At 46.8% G+C, this 19,857-nt stretch overlaps 1 protein-coding gene across 6 annotated transcripts in view; it reads left to right on the top strand.

The window, feature by feature from the left end:
• The window catches only part of CADM1 (cell adhesion molecule 1), a 314,254-nt gene extending 307,760 nt beyond the window's left edge, over positions 1-6,494 (top strand). For all 6 annotated transcript variants that reach the window (XM_008521797.2, XM_008521798.2, XM_008521794.2 and 3 more), the window contains 2 exons: positions 1,434-1,565; positions 3,558-6,494. In XM_008521797.2, coding sequence (XP_008520019.2) covers positions 1,434-1,565; positions 3,558-3,676 — 251 coding nt within the window. In that variant the 3' untranslated portion in view covers positions 3,677-6,494. The remainder of the gene's footprint in view (positions 1-1,433; positions 1,566-3,557) is intronic.
• Positions 6,495-19,857: the final 13,363 nt, after the last annotated feature.

The raw sequence follows: 19,857 nt of genomic DNA, 5'->3' as shown, positions 1-19,857 counted from the left end.
TCCCCACATCCTTCAGTACTTAATCTCAGAGCAGAATTGGAAATATCGATAGAAAGTGTAAATCACGCTCTCCTGCTGAAAGCATTGTATCAGGTTTCGGCTCAAAAGAGCACCATTACCTTTAGCTGTCACGGATCTGTACACTTGATCGATAAACTTCAAATATTATTAGAGGTGGAGGCTTCAGAGATTTGCTCTGTTCTTTGGAGAGAGACAGAGATAAATCTTTCTTAAAAATTGACTTGAATTTGCACTCTCAGTCTTCCTGCTGAAATGCATTTCTCTTAGGCGTCCAGCAACTGCAAGGGGACAGATTTATAGGCCATGTGCTTCTTGTACTGAAAGATTTAAATGGTAAATCCTTCACATATGACTTCACAAATCATGTAAAGTTAAAAGATTTTTACCGTTTCTGTTGCTGCTGTGCTTAAATTGTAAGGTACAGCTAGTAAATCATTTTAATGGAGGTGTCGTACTTGACTCAATAAAAAAAAAGACAATGGTTTAGCTTCCACTCCAAAATGTTAATGTATTAATCAACGGGAGAATAATTGTTTTTTACTACATTATAAATCTCGGGTGCCATTAGGATTTCAGCAAGGGGTGATGTAGCCACATTCCTAAATTAAAATTGTTTACACTGCCATACATCCATTCTGCATCGCCATAGCTCATTCCGGGTCCATTTTGGAGTTGTTCCCCAGCCAAACATGTCGTTCCTCAGTCAGAAGAAGACACCCTGAGGGAGTGAAGCTTATAAGGGAAAATTAATTGCTTTGTGAAGTGTTAAATAAATAAAATAAAAACCGTCTGTGGCGATGGACAATTATTCCTTGCTGTCTCTTTTGAAATAGGTTTTTAGGTTTTAGATTGAGGCTTACTCCCTCGTACATCCTAAACGTAGCAAGCACGTCGCTTGTCTTTAGTCTTCTAATCCATGTTTTATCTCCAGGCAGCGGTGGCATTTGAGCTCCTTACTTTTCCTGTTGCATATGCCTATCCGGGAAAGTCACTGGGCCTCCAGCCTCCCCTCCACAGCTCCTGCTACTGCCCTAAGGTGCCATTCTGACGCCCTTCAATAGTTAGGGCGGCCCTCCTTAATAGGATCTGCAACTGGATACAGATAGAGTGAAGGCTAAGACCAGGTCAGGCCTGGATAGACTCTCCTTCTTCCCTCTCTGCTCCCTGAGCTTGTTCCACATGCATTAGCGCTCCTCTGCTGCTTATAATGAAATTGCCTTGTGGGGAGAACAGATCAATTCAGCCCTGGACAGGTCAGTCTGTTCCCTCCGTGTAACTTGATCCATCTCGATGTTCTCTCTGACTCCTCCATTAAAAAAGAAGGTGACCACTGACCCTGGAGGCAGAGTCTCCAGGGCTCCTGGTGTCTCGTAATGAGCTCTACATCCCTATTCCTCTTCTGATTTCAACAGATTCTCGAGCAGGTGAAGAAGGCGCCATAAGGGCAGTGGATCATGCCGTGATTGGCGGCGTCGTGGCCGTGGTGGTGTTTGCCATGCTGTGCTTGCTCATCATTCTGGGGCGCTATTTTGCCAGACATAAAGGTAAGCAAGGGGCTTTGGCAGGCAGGAGGCCTCGCGTCACCACAGCCCCTGCATTTCGGGACCTTACAAGGTTGTCCTTGATAGGCAATTCGGTTTATGTGGCCACATAGCCTCTTTGATTCCTGAAACCGAGAGAGGAAAAAAACAAAAATCTTAGCGGCTGCTGATTAGGCCTCTGAGAGCTGATGAGTAGCACTCCTTGATTTGGATTTTCTCTAAATATAAAACTTTTTAGATTTTTTATTCTACAATCCATAGTTGGGGATAGAGTAAAAAATAGGGGCTGGTGTGGTGTGAAGCCCAATATGATAAATATGGAAAGAGCATACCCATAACTTACCACTTTCTGGGAAGCAGGCGGGCTCTGCTCCCTGGCCCCCAGCTCTGGGTCAGCTGGTCACGGAAGTTAGAAGCCTTCCTTGGTTTGATGTGCCTTAAAAGCCACATAAATATGTATTTTTGAAATTATCAGTGCAATTGATTTAAATTGCCATTAATCATCACACTTCTCAACTGTGCAGTCTGGATGGGCAATCATCTTTTCCAACGCTCCTCCTCTCTGCCCCATGCTGCTCTGATCCTCTCCTCCCCTCTTGGTAATTTATTCTTCCTTTTCTTTGTCGGCCCTTGTCTTTCTCAGTTATTTTCCTGAAGCGCTGTGCAATGAGCTTGCAGGGCTTTCCTGTAGGATTAACCCTAGCGCTTGCATACTGCTTGATTGTAGAGCGTGGGCTTGGGGAAGTCCCCTTGAGCACAGCAGGGGAGGTCTAAGGTACTTGACAGCGCCTTTAGGATCTGAAGTGCCCGTCTCGAGCGTAAAATGGTTTGGGACCCTCAGCACCATGCGTAGCCTCTGTCCAAGCCCAGGGGTTTGTCTGTTTGACTGAGAACTCCCAGCCTCTTGCTGTTGAGCTGATAGAGCCAGGAGGGGAAGGCCAGAGAGCAGAGGCGAAGTGTCCGCAGCAGCTGCGGAGAACCAGGGGCAGAGGGCACAGTCCGCAGAGGAAAGGATACAGGAGGGGAGTGTTGACTGCCCGCTTTCTCAGATCTGTCCCTTTGAAAACCTGAAAATACAGCGAATGTATCAACCTTTTTTTCACTTAAGAATTTTCAAGAACGCACTGTATAATGGGAGGAGGGTGATTGGGTCGTGACAGGCAGCGTAAACTCTACCTATTTATCACACCGAGGTGCAGTCCTTGTCTTTCTCCATGCAAACTCTTGGGACTTGCTGATGAGAGTGTCGCCAACTTTGTAACGTTCTGTCTGTTGTCATTATAAAGTGGCTGTGCCAATTAGCAAATCCATGAATCCGGGTCCGGCCTAGAGTTACCTTATGAATGAGAATCACTTATTCCTTAAGGCAGAGGCCAAGCCTTCATTACAACTGTTATGCTATCAAATTATTTCTCGATCTGGAACCCCACTCCCAAATGAAAGGCAGAAGATAACCAAGCATCCTTGTGCAAGTTCAAGCACACTGTCACTTACCGATAGGCAATAGCGATTTGTGGAGACAGGAGACAAGGGTGCAGATAAACGATTTGAGGTGACAGTAGAACATCATCAGGGCCCTAATTCATTTATTGGCTAATTGCTCTTCCTTGCTTTGGTCTTTAACCATGTATGTGCACATATCTGGTCATTGGTCCTGGGCGTTTACTGTGTATACGTTAGTCAGCAGCTCTCCAGCTTTCTACATTTTTAGCTCCCACTCACGTCTTCTTCTGCTGACATCCTCTGGTCATAATCACTGCTCTAATGTCTCATTTGCTGAATTATATCGCAGCGGTTCAGTTGGAGTGGTGCCTTTGGAACCCCCGGATCCCCATTTGTCTCACCCACCTCGCTTTCTTCTTCCAATTGTTTTTTCCCCTCTGCTGCCTGCACACCACTTCGGCTGATGATGGCCATAAAGCAAGTTGCCATCTCTGTACCACTTTACACAGAGGCCATCAGACAGTCACGGTCCTTTACCCCTTCATCTTTCAGGTACATACTTCACTCATGAAGCCAAAGGAGCCGATGACGCAGCAGACGCAGACACAGCTATAATCAATGCAGAAGGAGGACAGAACAACTCTGAAGAAAAGAAAGAGTACTTCATCTAGATCAGCCTTTTTGTTTCAATGAGGTGTCCAACTGGCCCTATTTAGATGATAAAGAGACAGTGATATTGGAACTCGCGAGAAATTCGTGTGTTTTTTTATGAATGGGTGGAAAGGTGCGAGCCTGGGAAGGCTTGGGATTTGCTGTGTAAAAACAAAATGTTCTTTGAAAAGTACACACTGCTGTTTGACACCTCGTTTTTTGTTGGTTTGTTTAATTTTTATTTCTTCCTACCAAGTCAAACTTGGCTGCTTGCATTTAGTTTGGATAGATTGCAGAAAATTCTGTGCCTTGTTTTTTTGTTTGTTTGTTGTGTTCCCCCTTTTTTTTTGTTTCCTTCCTTTGTGCGCATTTATTTTTCCCGAAATATTTTGGATTTTTTCCAAAATCTCCCATTTTGGAATTTGCCTGCTGGGATTCCTTAGAATCTTTTTTCCTCTTATTTTGTTACCGTTTTGACTTTTTCTGTTTATTTCTGAAGTAACTGCTTTCTGTTCAAAATTCAGTTTCATAAAAGGAGAACCAGCACAGTTTAGATCTCATAGTTCAGAATTTAGTGTATCCATAATGCATTCTTCTCTGTTGTCGTAAAGATTTGGGTGAACAAACAATGAGCACTCTTTGCTGCTGCCCATGTTTCAAATACTTAGAGCAGTGAAGACTAGAAACTTAGACTGTGATTCCGAAAATGTTCTGTTTGCTGTGGAACTACATTACTGTACAGGGTTATCTGCAAGTGAGGTGTGTCACAATGAGATTGAATCTGTCTTTAATTCTGTATCTGTAGACGGCTCAGTAGAGATACCCCACACTGTCCAGAAAGGTTTGGGGCGGAAAGGTCTCCTCCTTTTTCAATGCCCTAAACAGACCTGACAGGTGCGGTCTGTTCCTTTTATATAAGTGGACAAATTTGACTTGCCACAGGAGGGGAAGTAGGGAGGGGGAAAGACAGTTCTGCTCTGGTTATTTCTGTTCCAAATGATTCCATCCACCTTTCCCAATCGGCCTTACTTCTCACTAATTTGTAGGAAAAAGCAAGTACGTGTGGTGTGCGAATGACTGAGTGGGACAGGGTTTTTTTTCTCCCTTTGTGCTTAGTTAGGAAGGCAGTAGGATGTGGCCTGCATGTACTGTATATTACAGATATTTGTCATGCTGGGATTTCCAACTCGAATCCGTGTGAAACTTTCATTCCTTCAGATTTGGCTTGACAAAGGCAGGAGGTACAAAAGAAGGGCCAGTATTGTTCTCACACTGGCCTGCTGTCGATCTCAGTTCTCGAAAGGTCAGAGCAGAGGTGGAAAAACAGCATGTAGGGATTTTCAGTTACTTAATCAAAACTCAAATGTGAGTGTTTTTATCTTTTTACCTTTCATACACTAGCCTTGGCCTCTTTCCTCAGCCTTAAGAACCATCTGCCAAAAAATTACTGATCCTCGCATGATGGCAGCCATAGTGCATAGCTACTAAAATAAGTTACCTTGAACATATCTTCGATGGGGAGCCTTGGGAAAAGGTAGAGGAGTCAAGTTACCATTTACATTTTTTTAAAGAAATGTGGGGATTTTCACTGAAACGTCTAGGAAATCTAGAAGTAGTCCTGAAGGACGAAAACTAAACTCTTACCATATGTTTTGGTAAGGCTCCAGACTCCAGAATACAGTCCCTATGGAAAGATGGCATCAAAAAAGATAGATCTATATATATATAAATATATATTATATAACATTTTCAGTGAGTACTTTTGGATTTTGCAAGGTGCATTTTTACTATCGTTACATTATGTGGAAAACTTACGCTGATTTATTTAAGGGGAAAAAAGTGTCAACTCTTTGTTATTTGAAAGCGTGTTTATTTTTCTTGTCTTTACTTTAACCTTTGATAGAACCATTGCAATATGGGGGCCTTTTGGGAACGGACTAGTATGTAAAAGAAAATCCATATCGAGCAGCATCTCGTTTCCCCTCTCCTATCCCCGGGCACTTAACCAAGACGAAAAGCCACAATGGACATCCCTTTTTCAATGAATTTTATAACGTGCAGCTCTATTCCGAGCCCTTAGCACCCGTTCTGACCATAGTCTAACCATATCAAAGGGTGAGAACCATTTAGCATGTTGTTGAAAGGTCTTTTTCCGTTGTTCTTTTTAGGAGAGAAAAACGAAAAATGAAAAAAAAAATACCATTGCTCACAGAATTGGCATCTCCTTTTTGGGACCTCCCATCTTTCTGTTTTGAAAAGTGTACAGTAGTGCAGTGTTCCTGATGTAACTTTATGGCTTACAATGTTGACATGTCTCAGGTTCATGTGTTTCGATTGGTGTTTTCCGTCTCAGGTAGATTGCAAAGTGTAGGCCCCACGCATTGGAAAAAAAAAATAATAAAACAAAGCAAAAACAGGAAATTAATGGATTTTAGTTGTATATTGGTTTATGTATTTTTTCTTAAGTATACAGTGCACTGTTTGAAATGTATTGTTGAGTATTACTTTGTACAGGTTGATCACTTTTTTTAGAGTGAAGAAAGAACAAACTTGTTTTTTTGTGTTTTTTAAAGGAATATAAAATATGAAGGATGTATAATTGATGCCAAATAAGCTTGTTCTTTAGTCACACCGACGTCTTATTTTTCCCTTTAGGCCAGTTCTGTTTCTGAGGTGTACATGAACAATGTTACAGTGTGAGAAACTCCATATCCATATGTTCCCATTCGCATTTTGTATTGGTTCATGTATACCATTTTTACAAAAAAAAAAAGAAAAAAAAAGAAGTACTATAAAATATCTGTCTTCTTAATAAAAAAAATTAATGTTACAAAGTGATCCTTTCATCTCATTATGGACTTCTTACGGACACCTCGGCGCGAGAGAAGAGATGGGCCCCTGGTCCAGCTTCCTCCTTAGGACCTCGCACAGGGCCACGCGTGCGGGCGGTAGATGCTAGGAAATGCTGCCGGCTGGGTTTCCTTGAACCGCTTTCTCTCTCCTCCTCCTTCTCCCCTCTCAGTGGACAGGTGGGCCAGGTGCTCTGGCAGCGTTGACTCAGCGATTTGTGCAGGTGTGCGGGATGCAGTGGCGGGCCCGCCAGGACAGGCCCCTCCTGTGGATTCGTCTCCTGCCTCCCTCTCCCTCTTTTCACCCACCACCCCCACCAACTTTCCTGTGTTGGCTGCTCCACCTGTCTCTTCCTTTGGGATTTCGTGTCTTAATAATCCATTCCGCCTTCTTCATTTCAAGTTCTCTCTCCTTTAACAAAAAGACAACATACTCTGCAGACGACTGGCTTGGCCCCCTACGGAAGATTGTTCTCACTCACTGTTCAGGCTGCTGAGACGTCCAGGCTCGGGGGTACCGTAGGATTCAGTCTGTTGTCATCCTCCTTGCCTTGCAGGCTGAAGTGAGCAATGACTACACTTCATGGTGACTGAGCTTGCAAATGCACAGATAATATATAAATCAGCCCCAAACTACCCTTTCCCTTCACTCCCCCAGCTGCAGTTGAGTTCCCCTTTTCTCTCTCAGGCAGATAATGGGGACAGCTCAGCAGTGGAAGAGAAGGTAAGCTCCAGAAAGCCAGAGGTCGTGTATCTCATTTCAGCCTCTTCCATCCTGGCCTGGTCTTTGCCTATCTCTGTAAAAATCAGCTGATCAGATAGATATGCACTTATTGAGCACCTGCTGTTTGTGAGAAACACAGAGAAGTATAAGGTGGTCTCTGGAGGCTGACTGGGGCATCAGTTAGATCCACATGAAAACGTGAAGTGATCCTCAGCCATAGGGGCCACACTGAGTATAGTTAAGGAGCCCAGAGAATGCTGTGGGAATTAGTTGGAGAAAGGATATCACTGAAGGCTGGCGAGTCAAGACAGCTTCCCGGAGGAGCTGGGACCCCCGCTGGACCTGAAAGGATGGTTTGGTGAAGAGGGAATGCAAGTCAAAGGTACAGAGGGCGCTAAGCCCAGCCAGCCTGCTCATTGGCACGGGAAGAATAAAGTGAAAGCAGATGAGGTGTGGAGTGTGGGATCAGTCTCGTGGCTGTTCTCACAGCCCAGGCAGAGGAGTCAAGATTTCAGGGGCCTCTCTCAGCCTCTGCCAGAGGGCAGGGAGCAGTGGGGAGCACTAAGTCATCAGAGCGCTGTAAAAAGACCCTAACGATGATAGAGGGTAGAGAGCAAGAGAGCGTGCTAAGAGACTGCCTGGGTTCGAATCTCTGCTCTGACACTTAGTAGCTGTGAAGCCTCCGGCAAGTTACTCACCCTGCCTGGCCTTGGTCTCCTGCTCTGTAAGGTAGAGGTCACCACAAGGGTTGTTAGGAGAGAGAAATGAGACAAGCGGTAAATGCTTAGCAAATAAGTTGCCAGAAACCGAGTAACAGGTTGGTCATAATACAGGATAGAGGCAAATGGTAATTAAAAAGATAGAAGGTTACCCAGGGCTACCAAGAAGTGGTCACTACCCAAGTGGAGGGCGCTCTTTGGACCCCTGTGCGGGTGGACACCCCATGCCCTGTGAAGCTTGCCATGGAATGTTTAACGAGCCCTTTCTTCCCACCATTCATTAGTGTGGTTAGTCCAGACCACGTGGCATGCAGTGTGTTTCGTGTCCCCAGCCCCCTCCCCGTGTCTAGCATGAGGCTGCAGATTCAGCTGTAACCTACAAAGAAGGGACCCAAGAAGTTCATTGAACTGAGGCAGATGGGAGGCGGCGACTTGCTGCACAGTCGCGGTTGAGTTCCACAGGGCATGCAAATGAGAAGGCACCAGAAGCATCCACCTTAGCAGGAGCTTGATAAGTTCCCTGGGCCTTCATTGGTATGGGAGTGAAAACGGTCCTCGCTTCCTCCGGAGACTTTGCACAAATGTTTTGGCCTGCTTGCATTCTCCAAATACATCAACTGGAACCCCGAGGTGATATGCGGGTGTTAATTGGTGCAATCTTTCACTGTCCTCTGTCTACTCGAAATGTAATTCTTGTGCTGCCGTGGACTTACTCCATGGAGAAACGTTCCTTTGATTCTGTCATCAGAACCTTAAAGCAGCCATGCAGTCACCATGCTACATGTAGAGAGACCCTGCTTATGCGCAGGCATTTTGTTTCATTATAAAATTATGCCTAAGACGAACATGCCTTTGTGCCAGGATGCCAAATATACAGCCCTTAGTCATGAAGACTTGGCTGCCAAATCCCTTCAGAGTGAAATTTTTATCTGCAGCCACACATACATAGTTTGGAAATATTTCCAAAATGAAGCACTTGGATGTCCTAACCCACTATACAAGAGAAGGAAAAGGGACTCTTGGCCATCATCCAGAAGACTTTGTGCGCCAATATTTTAGTCAGTCGTAGGCCCATAGTAGGCACTCAGCAAGTAGCAATTCCTTACAGGGAGTCTAGCCAAGCATCTGCTTGCCGGAGTCCCACTTTATATTCAGTCTGAACAGGTCACTTCCATGTTTCAAACCTTGACGTTTATAAGTCCATCCACCCTCAATATAGGTAGCTTTCAGGTTGGCCTTGAAGGAATGAGCCAGCCAGCCCTGAGTTTACTGCTATTGGTACTATCATTCTCAAGGACCTGCCAGGACAGGATACCTGTTCTCCCCCACGGAAAATGACATTTTTGGTAATGGCTAAGCAAAGCTTCACCATTGCTAGCATACACGGTGAGGGGCCTTCAGAATGAGGTATGGGATGTTAGAAAGATTCAAACCATATTCCTTGCCTTCTTTGTGAGATGTGCCTCCGCCAAGAACCACAGTATTCAGTGCCCCCATGTCACCCCCCACGTTCTTACACATGCCAGAAAGAGAGTGTTAGGCACAAGGATAATGTGAGCACCTTAAAACTGAGACTTGAAGGCAAGAATCTTCTGTTTTCAAGTCTTCTGATCCTCAGCTTCCAGGCTCTTTCATACACAGGAAATTTTGTTTTGTTTTCTGTTTTTGTTTTTCATTCCCAAGTGAGCATGAACTGTCGAGTGCCCCTGGTGGTCAGTGCTGGGAAATGCAACTCGAGCCTTGCGTACTTAAGTATGGCATGAATTCTAACAAGGAACCAGACTTAATGTCTACTGCTTTCTCTCTCTCACACACACACGCACACCTACCCTCAACTCCCATTTCACTCCTCCCTAATCCTTCGAGGTGTTGGGCTGTGGGGCGGTGATTCGGGGGAAAGTGCAGACTACTACTGAGGGTCAAATCGGTGTGTGCTCTGGGCCCAGGACTTCTGCACCTGCCCTCCAAACGTGCGCTGGTTCACAGTCATATTTCAGACATGATCGCCTTAAATCTTCCTTAAGTGCTGTCTTCTCAGGTTAATTAATCACCAAGCTTGAACTTGCTGTTACCAGCAGGAAGTCCATCCTGAAGTCAGCAATGTTACGATTGCATCTTCTAATACTATTTATCCCGCGTTAGTGTTTACTTAGGGGGAAAATTGATCTGTAATTGATATTTCAGTCTTCCAGAGCTGGTGTTGGAAGAGCCTAATGCAAGCCCTTTAGTAGCAAGCAAATATTTAAATCCCTTCATGGTTGCTGAATATTGAAATGTGTGACTTTATTACTCTTTTTGGTTTGTTTTCTCTGTAGTTGTGTATTTCATCGTTTAAACTTGCAACGGATGCTGGCAGGCTCGAGTCTAGCTAACCCGCAAAAGCTGTTTGCCCAGACACAGCAGACCTGATTAAAAAGTATTGCTATGGGAGGAAGTCTTCCGCACTAATCAGTTCCTGTTAGCTAGTGATGAAATTACTATCCATCTCTCTCTCTTTCTCTTTCTCTCCCTCTCTCTAGGCCTGTTTTCTCTAACCTCCTCTCCCAGAATAAAGTGATGGGGGCAGCTATAGTGTTGCAATTAGGAGCATGAATCTTTTATCGTTTGGACGAGGAAGGGGAAATGCCATTACTGTCAACTGAAATGTCCTACTTGGGTTTTTTGCTCCTACTTCCCTGCCAAAGCCCATTGCTGCTGCTGAAAGTGTCTAACATTCACAGCTGTTCTTGATGGCTTGATTCTTAACACAGCCAGAAACGTAGCCCGGGAGATGCTTAAGACAGTTTATGGAAAATAATAGATTTCCTTGCAGAGACATCAATGCACCGAGAAGGGCCTTGCGTCACATTAGACCCAGCCAAGATCACCAGTTTTCTCCCTTTCTGGCTTCAGTTACAAAAGCTATTGCTAAAAAAACAAACAAACAAACAAAAAAACCAATCAGGCCCTCTTGAATCCTCTTGTGTTTTCCCGGTTGGTTTCTATCAGCACCCACAAGTCTCTGGCTGTGGCCGCCATTGTCTCACCACTCACCTCCAGCAGCCGTGAGATCTGACAAGAAGCAGTGCCTACAGAAGTGGAAAGAAAAGGATGCTGCTGAGCGGAGAAGAAGAGCTCCTGGGAAAGCCAGCCAATGAGAGCTGAGACTAGGTCCACCAGCCTGGGGGCTCCAGAGACAGAGGTGGCTGTGTTGAAGGCCACCACTACCATCCTAGCACAAGGGTGGGGTCCTTCCCTGTGTGGCATTCCCATGTGGCCATCAGGAATGCCAAGAAGTGGTGTAGTTAGTTCCGCTAGCTTCAGCCATACGGCCCCAGCGCCGTACCGCCTCTCAGACCCACCCTTAGTTAGGAACCTCTGGGAATGAAACTCCCTTTGGCAGGTGAAGAGGGAGCAGCTTCTCAGTCACAAATGTTTGGAAGGCTGCAAGGATGAAACAGCAAAACAGTACATCACAAAGTTGCAGCGTTCAGACTGTTTCTGCAAATGCATGTCAAAAAGCCATGTGTTTCTTCTCCCCAGAGTGCCTCCCCAGTCATGGCGGGAAGGAAAGGCAGAGGGCACAGGCCAGCAGGCACCCGCCAGATCTCCCTTGCCCCTCCCTTCTAGTTGCAGCCACAAACACCCCCAGCCGAGTTGCCGCCACTCCCCCAACTGTTTTCGTTCTCAGCTTCTCCTAAATGGAAACCATTAATCATACTAAATTGTGCAATGATTCCATGATAGGGAGAATGCTGATGGCAAAAATCATTCTCCTTTGTTGTGCCAGGCAGGCAAAAGGCAGAAGTATTAGCTCGTTGCCCTGCCTGGCTCCTTGCAAATGCTGACCATGTGTTTGCCCACGCAGCTGCCTCTGTGCACACAGCTTATTTTAGCACTGGGCTAAGGCATTCCAACTGGTGACAGAATACAAGGCGCCTGGCCACCTCTTCCTTATTCCAAGGACTGCCAGTAAGACTCGTAACTGCAGGCGCTCCCTGAAGTCTTTCCCATCTAAGGGCCCCAGATCGGGGCGGGGGGGGGGGGGGGGAGGGGTGCTCTGCAACCATGGAAAACCCAAAGTGGTCCCAGATGGGGTGAGCTGGTGAGGTAAGCTGTGCCCCACACACATTCCTGCCAGCTGGATTTCAGAAGAAGCCAGGTGTGGGTACCAAGGAGGCTTTTTGCCTTTCAGAATTTGATGTCTGCTTCGCTTTCGACAAGCCTCTTTGTAAGCCACCCCTTCTGAATTAGAATCATTTTCCAAAAGCTCTTAAGCTATGATTAATGCCAGGGCTGTTTTTAACAATCATCCTGCCAGTCTTAAGCTGTAGTCATTTTCAATAATTTGGAGTGCTCAAAGGCAAGCCAGGAGTTTGTTGACAACAAAACCCATAAGAGCACAGCCAGGCAGCCACAAAAGATGGAAAAGCAAAGGGACCATTTGGGCTTAGCTGGCTTTCTGCTCCCAGAGTTTCGCCACTAAAAGTTTGATTGAACGCTCACAATGCATTAAGGATCCAACTGTGAACATGGCTCGGCGAGAGGGCTGCCAGCCTGGCTTTTGTGTGAACAAATGAGCAATGTGTTTGGAGGGATCCTGGTTTATTTATGGACATGTGTGGTTCATTCACACCGTCCCCAAACCAGAGAGCCCTCGTTTGTCTTCCCTTTGCCAACATCAAAGACCAGGAAAGAAATGCAGTTGCTTTGCTCTGAGGCTGTTTACTTCCCGTGAATGCTGAGCAAGTCCTGGGCCAGGATTTGAGAACCCAGTTCCACCAATGGCTCCAGCCACTTCCCCAGCCATGTGTATTAAACTAGCCCTCTCTTTCTCATCTTGGCAATTTCATGCTAGAGGATCCATCTGTTTGATAGCCCAAACTGAAGCTATGGCTTGAAATGTCCATGATCACAGATTTACTTAGACACAGCTTCAGAGGCCACTTATTTCTAGCTCATTACTTCCTCGGATAGGAAAGGGTCAGCCATGGGTGATGGGACTTTAACCCGGTGAATTTGGTGTGGTTGATAAATATCTGTGTGTCAATCCAACCGTGCCACCACACTAGCTATGACGTCGGTTATGTTCCTAACCAGGGAGAATACAGACTCCTGGGCAGAGCTTGGAGCTTTCACGAGCTGACTTCTGATAAACTCCCTTCAATCATGAATCACGGCAGGAGCTCCAGACCTGCCTTCCACATGGCCTTTTAGATATCTGCCATGTTCCCTCTTGATCCCTATCGATTTCAAGTCCCTTCCTTCTGAGGCCAAATGAACAGATTTCTAGCGTTTGGTCTCTGAGTCACGTTTCTGTCTTGACCAAGAATGCCCAAGAAGAAACTCAAAATCTGCCAGTGACTCTTCACATTGCTACTCTACTCACCTCTTAGAGAATGCTGCTGGGTTTTCCCGGCAGCTTTTCAAGGGCCTCATTGGAACATCATCCTCTCCAGCATGGCACCTGCCTTAGGATCATGAGGCTTTGGGAAATGAAGTTTCCTCCAAACCTGCTCCTTCCCTTGTATTCCCTTTCTCAGTTGATAGCATCATCAGTCACTCAAACTAGAAACCTGGGAGTCATTCTCAGTTCCTCCCTCTCCCTCGTCTCCCACTTCCAACTTGTTCCCAATTCCTGCCCACTGCCCCCTAAATGCTTCTCCAACTGGACGCAACCTCGTCATTTCCATGTCACTCGCCTAGTCCAGGCCATTTATCTCCAACTGCACGAATGTAACAGCCTCTTCTCTGGATCCCCCGTGCCTCTGCCCCCAGCCCATGGTCAGTCCTAACTGGAGTACGCGGGGTCCCTCCCCTGTTTGGAAACTGTTTTTGATTGACCTTTGACTGCAGAATAAGTCCAAATGCTCACAGTCTGCCATCAATTTAGTTTGGCCTTTCGGTCTCACCCCGTGACCCCCCACCACTCGTATGCCCTGCGCCCTGCCCGTACCCTTCATTCCTCGTGTCCCTTTCATTACCATTCACACCTCTGTGCCTTTGAACATTCCGGGAGCCTCCTTCACTCTTAAGTGACTTCTCTGTGCTTTCCCAACCGCTCGTGCTTACCTGAATTGGTGTCCTTATCACATATGGGAACTGTTGTTTACCTTTCTGTCTCCCTCAATAAAACAGTAAATTCCTTGAGAGTAGAGACTGTATCTGATCCAGCTCCGTGTCTCCGGAGCCAAACACAGTATCTGGCCCTGTGCTCAATAAATAATTGAACAATATGAGCGAGATTTTTTTTCATCTGTGGTTGGATTGGTCTTTCATCTGCCCGTCTCTTTTCTGGAATTATGCTGGTAAGGCCTGCTCTCTTTCTTCTTTCTAACCAGCAATTCTATAGGTTCTAGAACTCCCTCTGTTTGCTTTGTTAATGTTTGCTTGTTTCGGTTTGGTTTTGATTCTCTTTCTTCCTGTCCTGGTCAGTATCGTTGTTTCCCATCTCTCCTTTCTTCTGTCTTTCTGGGCTGTTGTAGCTATTAAGGTAAGGATGTATAGTGACTATGTCCTATAAACATTTCAAGGGCCTGTGAACATATTTGAGACCTGGAAAGAAAAAATATGAGCTCCAAATACCGAGAAGAAAACTGTAAAAGCAAAATTATTAAATGTTTGATTAAATATCTACAAAACCATAACGTTGTCAACTCGCAAACAGCAACCAAACTGAACTGGTAAATAGTCACGGATAAATTGTGTTCAATATGGGATCGCAATGTATTGGATACAGTGCGGGATAGAGGCTCGTAAAAAGAAGTCCTAGAGGCTGCAAAGCCTTTAAGACAGCCCCACCTCTCTCCTCTTTCTTTTCCTCTTTCTCTCGCCCTCCTGCGCCCTGTATCCTCTCCTTCTCTGAATCTTACACCCCAACCCTGAGCACATCGCCCAGGGTCTGGAGGGAGCCAGCCCAGGAAAGTCCCAGACCTGCCGTGTGGGCAGACTATAACTGTTCTGTGAGCCATCAAACCCTCCTGGAAGGCTGACACTTGGCAAGCATCTGAGGAATATACCCGGCGGCTCAGGATCTAAAGTGGGCTGCCTCACATATGCATAGAACGCTGCAAACTTTCCTTAGTGACTCTTCTGATTTCTGCATCGGCAGCCTGTAGAGATCTCTGACCTGCACCCCCAGCTTCCAATCTGTACAGCAAATTGTCAGCCTGGGCACCCTGGGCTTTGCAGGGCAGGCGACTTCTCTGCCCTTCTTCTGTCTTCTGGCTTTTCGTTTTTGTTTTGGTGTGTGTGGGAGGCGGGTAGGCCAGTGGTGATGCGCTCTGACTCCAGGAGCTGGTATTCATGAGGAGTGCTTCCAGTTGTGCCTCTGATTCAGCCCGTGACCTTGGGCAAATCGCTTACTCTCTGCGCCCTGCTCTCCGTCTATAAAGAGCCTCAATCCCAATTTGTTTCGAGTTATTTGTTTGTGAAATACTTGGACATCTCAGATCCAAGGCCCGGTAAAGAGCAAAAATACTGCTGCTCTTATAGTACACTTAAAACCCCAAATAAAGGGGGCTGGCCCTGTGGCCGAGTGGTTAAGTTCGCGCGCTCCGCTGCAGGCGGCCCAGTGTTTCGTTGGTTCGAATCCTGGGTGCGGACATGGCACTGCTCATCAAACCACACTGAGGCAGCATCCCACATGCCACAACTAGAAGGACCCACAATGAAAAATATACAACTGTGTACTGGGGGGCTTTGGGGAGAAAAAGGGAAAAAAAAATAAAAATAAAATCTTTAAAAAAAAAAAAACAAATAAAATGCGTTGCCAGCTCTCGAGTCGAAAATTAAAAAGCTGTAATAATTGACGACTAATTCCACTGTGGCTTTGTGGTATCTTTGCCATGCTGAGATCACCCAACTTTTTGCCCTTTTTGTTTAAAAATAAATAAAGGCTCCTTTGTGAAGAATGGATTTCATTTAGTGAATAATTTTGACTTGTGTAATTACTTCTGTGACTTTTCTTAACAACTTGGCTTTGCTAAAAAAAAAATGCCTCGCCCCTCCTCGGTCTTCCAGCCACGGTGCTCCGTTAAGTGATGGTGCAATTAGGAAGAAGTGGCGGAGCGTTGCGTCTCTCTATATTTTAGGTTGCGAGTCTGCCTTTGACTCCAGCTTGCTGGAGTGGGTGAGCCAGCCCGTTATTAAAAAAACAATTATGCTGTTAAAAAATCAGGAGCCTCACAAGTGAAGAGCATCGATTGGTGAGAGCTGGTCAGTTATCACCAGAAGGTCCTGACAACACACTAATAGGTTTTTCTGAAGATCCAATCAAATTTTCTAGGCAGAGGCTTGAGGTGTTCCACATGGGATAATGCTTGTCCTGGCCCGTATTGATTTCGGTGTGGCTCTCTGCCTCTCCCCTCTCACTGGTTCACACTGTTCAGCTGTTGCTACCCTTTTTTTTTTTTTGGAATAAAGACTTGAGCTTTGTATTCCCTGTTAACAGTTTGATGGGGGAGGGGGCGCCTCGAAAGCCTTGTCTGCCCTTGCCGGTGCCTCTCCGCACTATCTCCTTTGTTACTCTATCCTTAGAGTCAGACACAGCATCGCCGCTTCCCGCTCGGCTTCTCCCTGACCTTGCGGATTTTATTCTCATGGCTGCTTCCAGCCCAGCCTGCAGCCCCTCTTAGAAGAGATTCAGTTCGAAAGCCTGCTGGGAAGGAGGGACGAAGCGGCTGGAAGTCACAGAGGTTTCCAGTACCCCCCGGGGAAGTGTATTCCCTGGGCAAGAAGACGGTGTCAGATGGCACATAGGGGCACACACACGCACATGTGTGTGTGTGTGGGGTAGGAGGGAGGCAAGGCTACTAGATACAGTCATACAGATTGTTCACCTGACAAGAGTGTCAGGTCGAGAGAGTGCATGGAGACAAGGATCCAGCCCAGCCTCTGTCAGCCAAGCTTGGTGACTTGATGCCCAGTTGCGTCTTCTTAGAGGAAGGCAGGCCTTTATTTCAGTTCACACAAATATGTTGTATGGCCCCTCGGCGGCCTGGAGAGCAGTGGTGGGAACCCGAGCCTCCAGGACCCAGAGCAGCTCTATTGCTGTGCAAAGCCCCATCTGGGCCCTGGCCACTGGCCACGAACATTCCTGGACAACAAAGTTCGTACTTCTTGCAGCCATTCCACGATCTTTAGCGTTCCCATTACACTCAGGGACCCCAGGAAGGCCTCTTGGATCTGCTGAGTCAGCTTCCACCTCATCCACCCAACCTCCTCCACCGTTTCCTCTCACTCAGGACCCTCCATGTAGCCAAGACAGGGGGCACCTCGCAGGTCCTGCCTGTCCCACCTCTCTCACTCCTCCTGCCCCATCGTTTGAAGAACCCAGGCTGTGTTATCAGCAGACGAAGGTTCTAATCCCGACTTCTTCACTTAATAAAAGTTGACTTTGGGCAAGTCTCTGAGTCTGTTTCTTCATCCTTAAAATATCCTCCTCACACCAGGTGGTGGGATCACGTAGGTAAGAACGCTGGACAAATGTTAGTTACAGGTGATTGTCAAACTTCTGGGCTCCAGGAGTCGTATCTTCTCCCTGGGGCTCCCCGAGCCCTGCCGGTCGCCCCTAAACAGACTCACGCCAATTAGCACTTGGCTACATCCTGACACATTTCCTCTCATTGCTCCAAGTGTTTTTGTCTCCACACCAGGCTGACGGAGGCTCACACAGCCGGTCACATCTGACGTTCGTCCTAGATTCCCCGGTGCCCTGCCCCACGTTGAATACAGCGGCTATTCAATAACTCCTTGACTTCTCCGAGAGTTCACTGTTACACAATTTTTAGTCTGTAGCACTTCCCACCTAGGAAGAGACTTAAATGCAGTCTGTAGCTTTGGTTTAGTTCATCCAATCCTAGAATATAGGATGTCAGATCCACAGAGCACCTCGGAGCTCACCCAGTCCAACCCCCTCATTTATACACTTCGATTGCTGGCAGCCTCACAGGGAAGTGCCGAATACCAGCACGGGGGGTTCCGTGCCTGATCTCCCCCTCCCCCAACCAAGACACCTCCCCCGGCCAAGTGGCCAAGTTATCCTCGCCACTCACCCCAGGCAGCACGCTGCAGAGTGGTGGGTCTCAAACTGTGGGCACTGGATCGACAGCATGGCAGCACTTGGGGCTCATCAAAAATGAAGATTCTTGGGACCTGCTCATCTCTTTTGAATTGAAAACTCTGGAAGTGGAGCCTAGCACTCTGCACTTCTGGGATCCCTTCAGGGTGCTTTTGACGCATGCTCTAGCGTGAGAGCCGCTGGCTGCTGTAGGGGAAAGGGTGCTGGGCTTAAAGCCAGCAAACCTGCATTTGAATGCAGGCTTTATTCGTGAGCATTAGTGTCTTCGTTTGCAAGGCAGGAACAGCGCTCAGCTCACCAGCCTTTTGGATGCACTAGCCAAGGTGACACGCCTGGCACATAGTAGGCACTTAAGAAATGTTCTCCGAATCTGAATTGCCACTTGTCTTGGGTGAATGGCTGAATGGCTGATTGCAAGGCTGACTGGAGGACATGCAACTTTCATCACCTTCATCAGGAAAAACAAATCTATTAAGTGCCTAAACACGTGATACTCTGTTCTCTAGACACTGAGAAAAAAAAGCACTGCCTAAGCCTAGGAAGACAAGGCAGAGGGCATACCCCAAAGGTCTTGAAGTTGGGAGGATCGTGGTCCGAAGCCAGCGTCACCACTGTGTGCTCACTGGGTGATCCTGAGCAACTCGCACTGACACGCTCATTCAATCTACAGATATTTGGGAGGCTCACACTCTGTGCCAGGCAATGTGCTGGGCATGGAGAACACACAAGAGAACAAGCTGGACAAGGTCCCTGTGGCAGATCAAATACTCCACCTGCTCCCCTATGTGACCCAGCCCCCTAGCTCTTGGGCAGAGGATATGGTATTGAGCAGAAGGGATGCGCATTCATTTGGGGCTGAGGCCGTGTTTTCCTTGCTCATACATGACTCTCCAGTTTCTCTCTTCCCCTGCTGCAGCCACCGAGAAGCCTGGGTGTTCCAGAAGGTGCAGCCACAAGATGCTGAAGCCTCTGCTGTCCTGGATCCCTGAGTGTCCAGGTGGAGCAGAGGCCTTTGCTGACCCACATGGGACAAGTAGCATGAGAGAGAAACACAAGATTTGGGATTTATGTCTCCACTGCATAGCCCAGCCTCTCCCGACCCACACAGACCCTGCCCCATGAGTCTCGCATTCTAGTAAGGCAAATAATACACACACAGTTGCGTATTTAGTTACAGTTGTAAGAGATGCTCTGAAGGCAACAAAGAGGTTGCTATCAAAGCATTTATTAGTGGGGCCTAATCAAGCCAGGGTGATCCCAGGAAGTCTTCTCTGGAGAATGGCAAGTTGAGACCTGAGGGATGAATAGGAATTATTTCAGTGAAACGGGAAGGGGAGGTCAAGGCCAGGCAGAAGAAACAGAATGTGCAAATGTCCTGAAGCAGGAGGGTAAGGTGGTGTGGAAGAAGAACAGGTCAACGAGGTAGGACCTGTTCCTCCCCCTATAGGGGGGCAGGGGATGAACAAGGAAGTGGGCTGGACCCAGATTGTGCAGGATTCTATAGGTCATGTTAAGGATTTGGGATTTTATCCTAACACAAATGGAAAACTAAAATTTTAAACAGAGCACCTTTGAGCCTCACCCTCCTCATGTGTACAATGGGCATAATGACATATATGCTTCAAAGACCTGTGGGGATGGACTGAAATATCCTCTGTAAAACAGGGTGCTGAGCACATTGTTAGCACTTAAGAGGCCCCAGCCCTTCTCCGCGTCTGGTTCCCTCCTGCTCAGAGTTCACATCTCTCACAAGCATTCTGGTATGTTCTTTGTGAAGGAGGCTGAGATCTGCAGGAAGAGACCCAAAATACCATTGCAATAAAATAATAATTAGGGTTATTGAGCACTT

Source organism: Equus przewalskii, chromosome 6, assembly GCF_037783145.1.
Source record: "Equus przewalskii isolate Varuska chromosome 6, EquPr2, whole genome shotgun sequence".
NCBI classification, from domain to species: Eukaryota; Metazoa; Chordata; class Mammalia; order Perissodactyla; family Equidae; genus Equus; species Equus przewalskii.
Note: the sequence above shows the minus strand (reverse complement) of the source record. Positions and strands in the feature narration are given on the sequence as shown.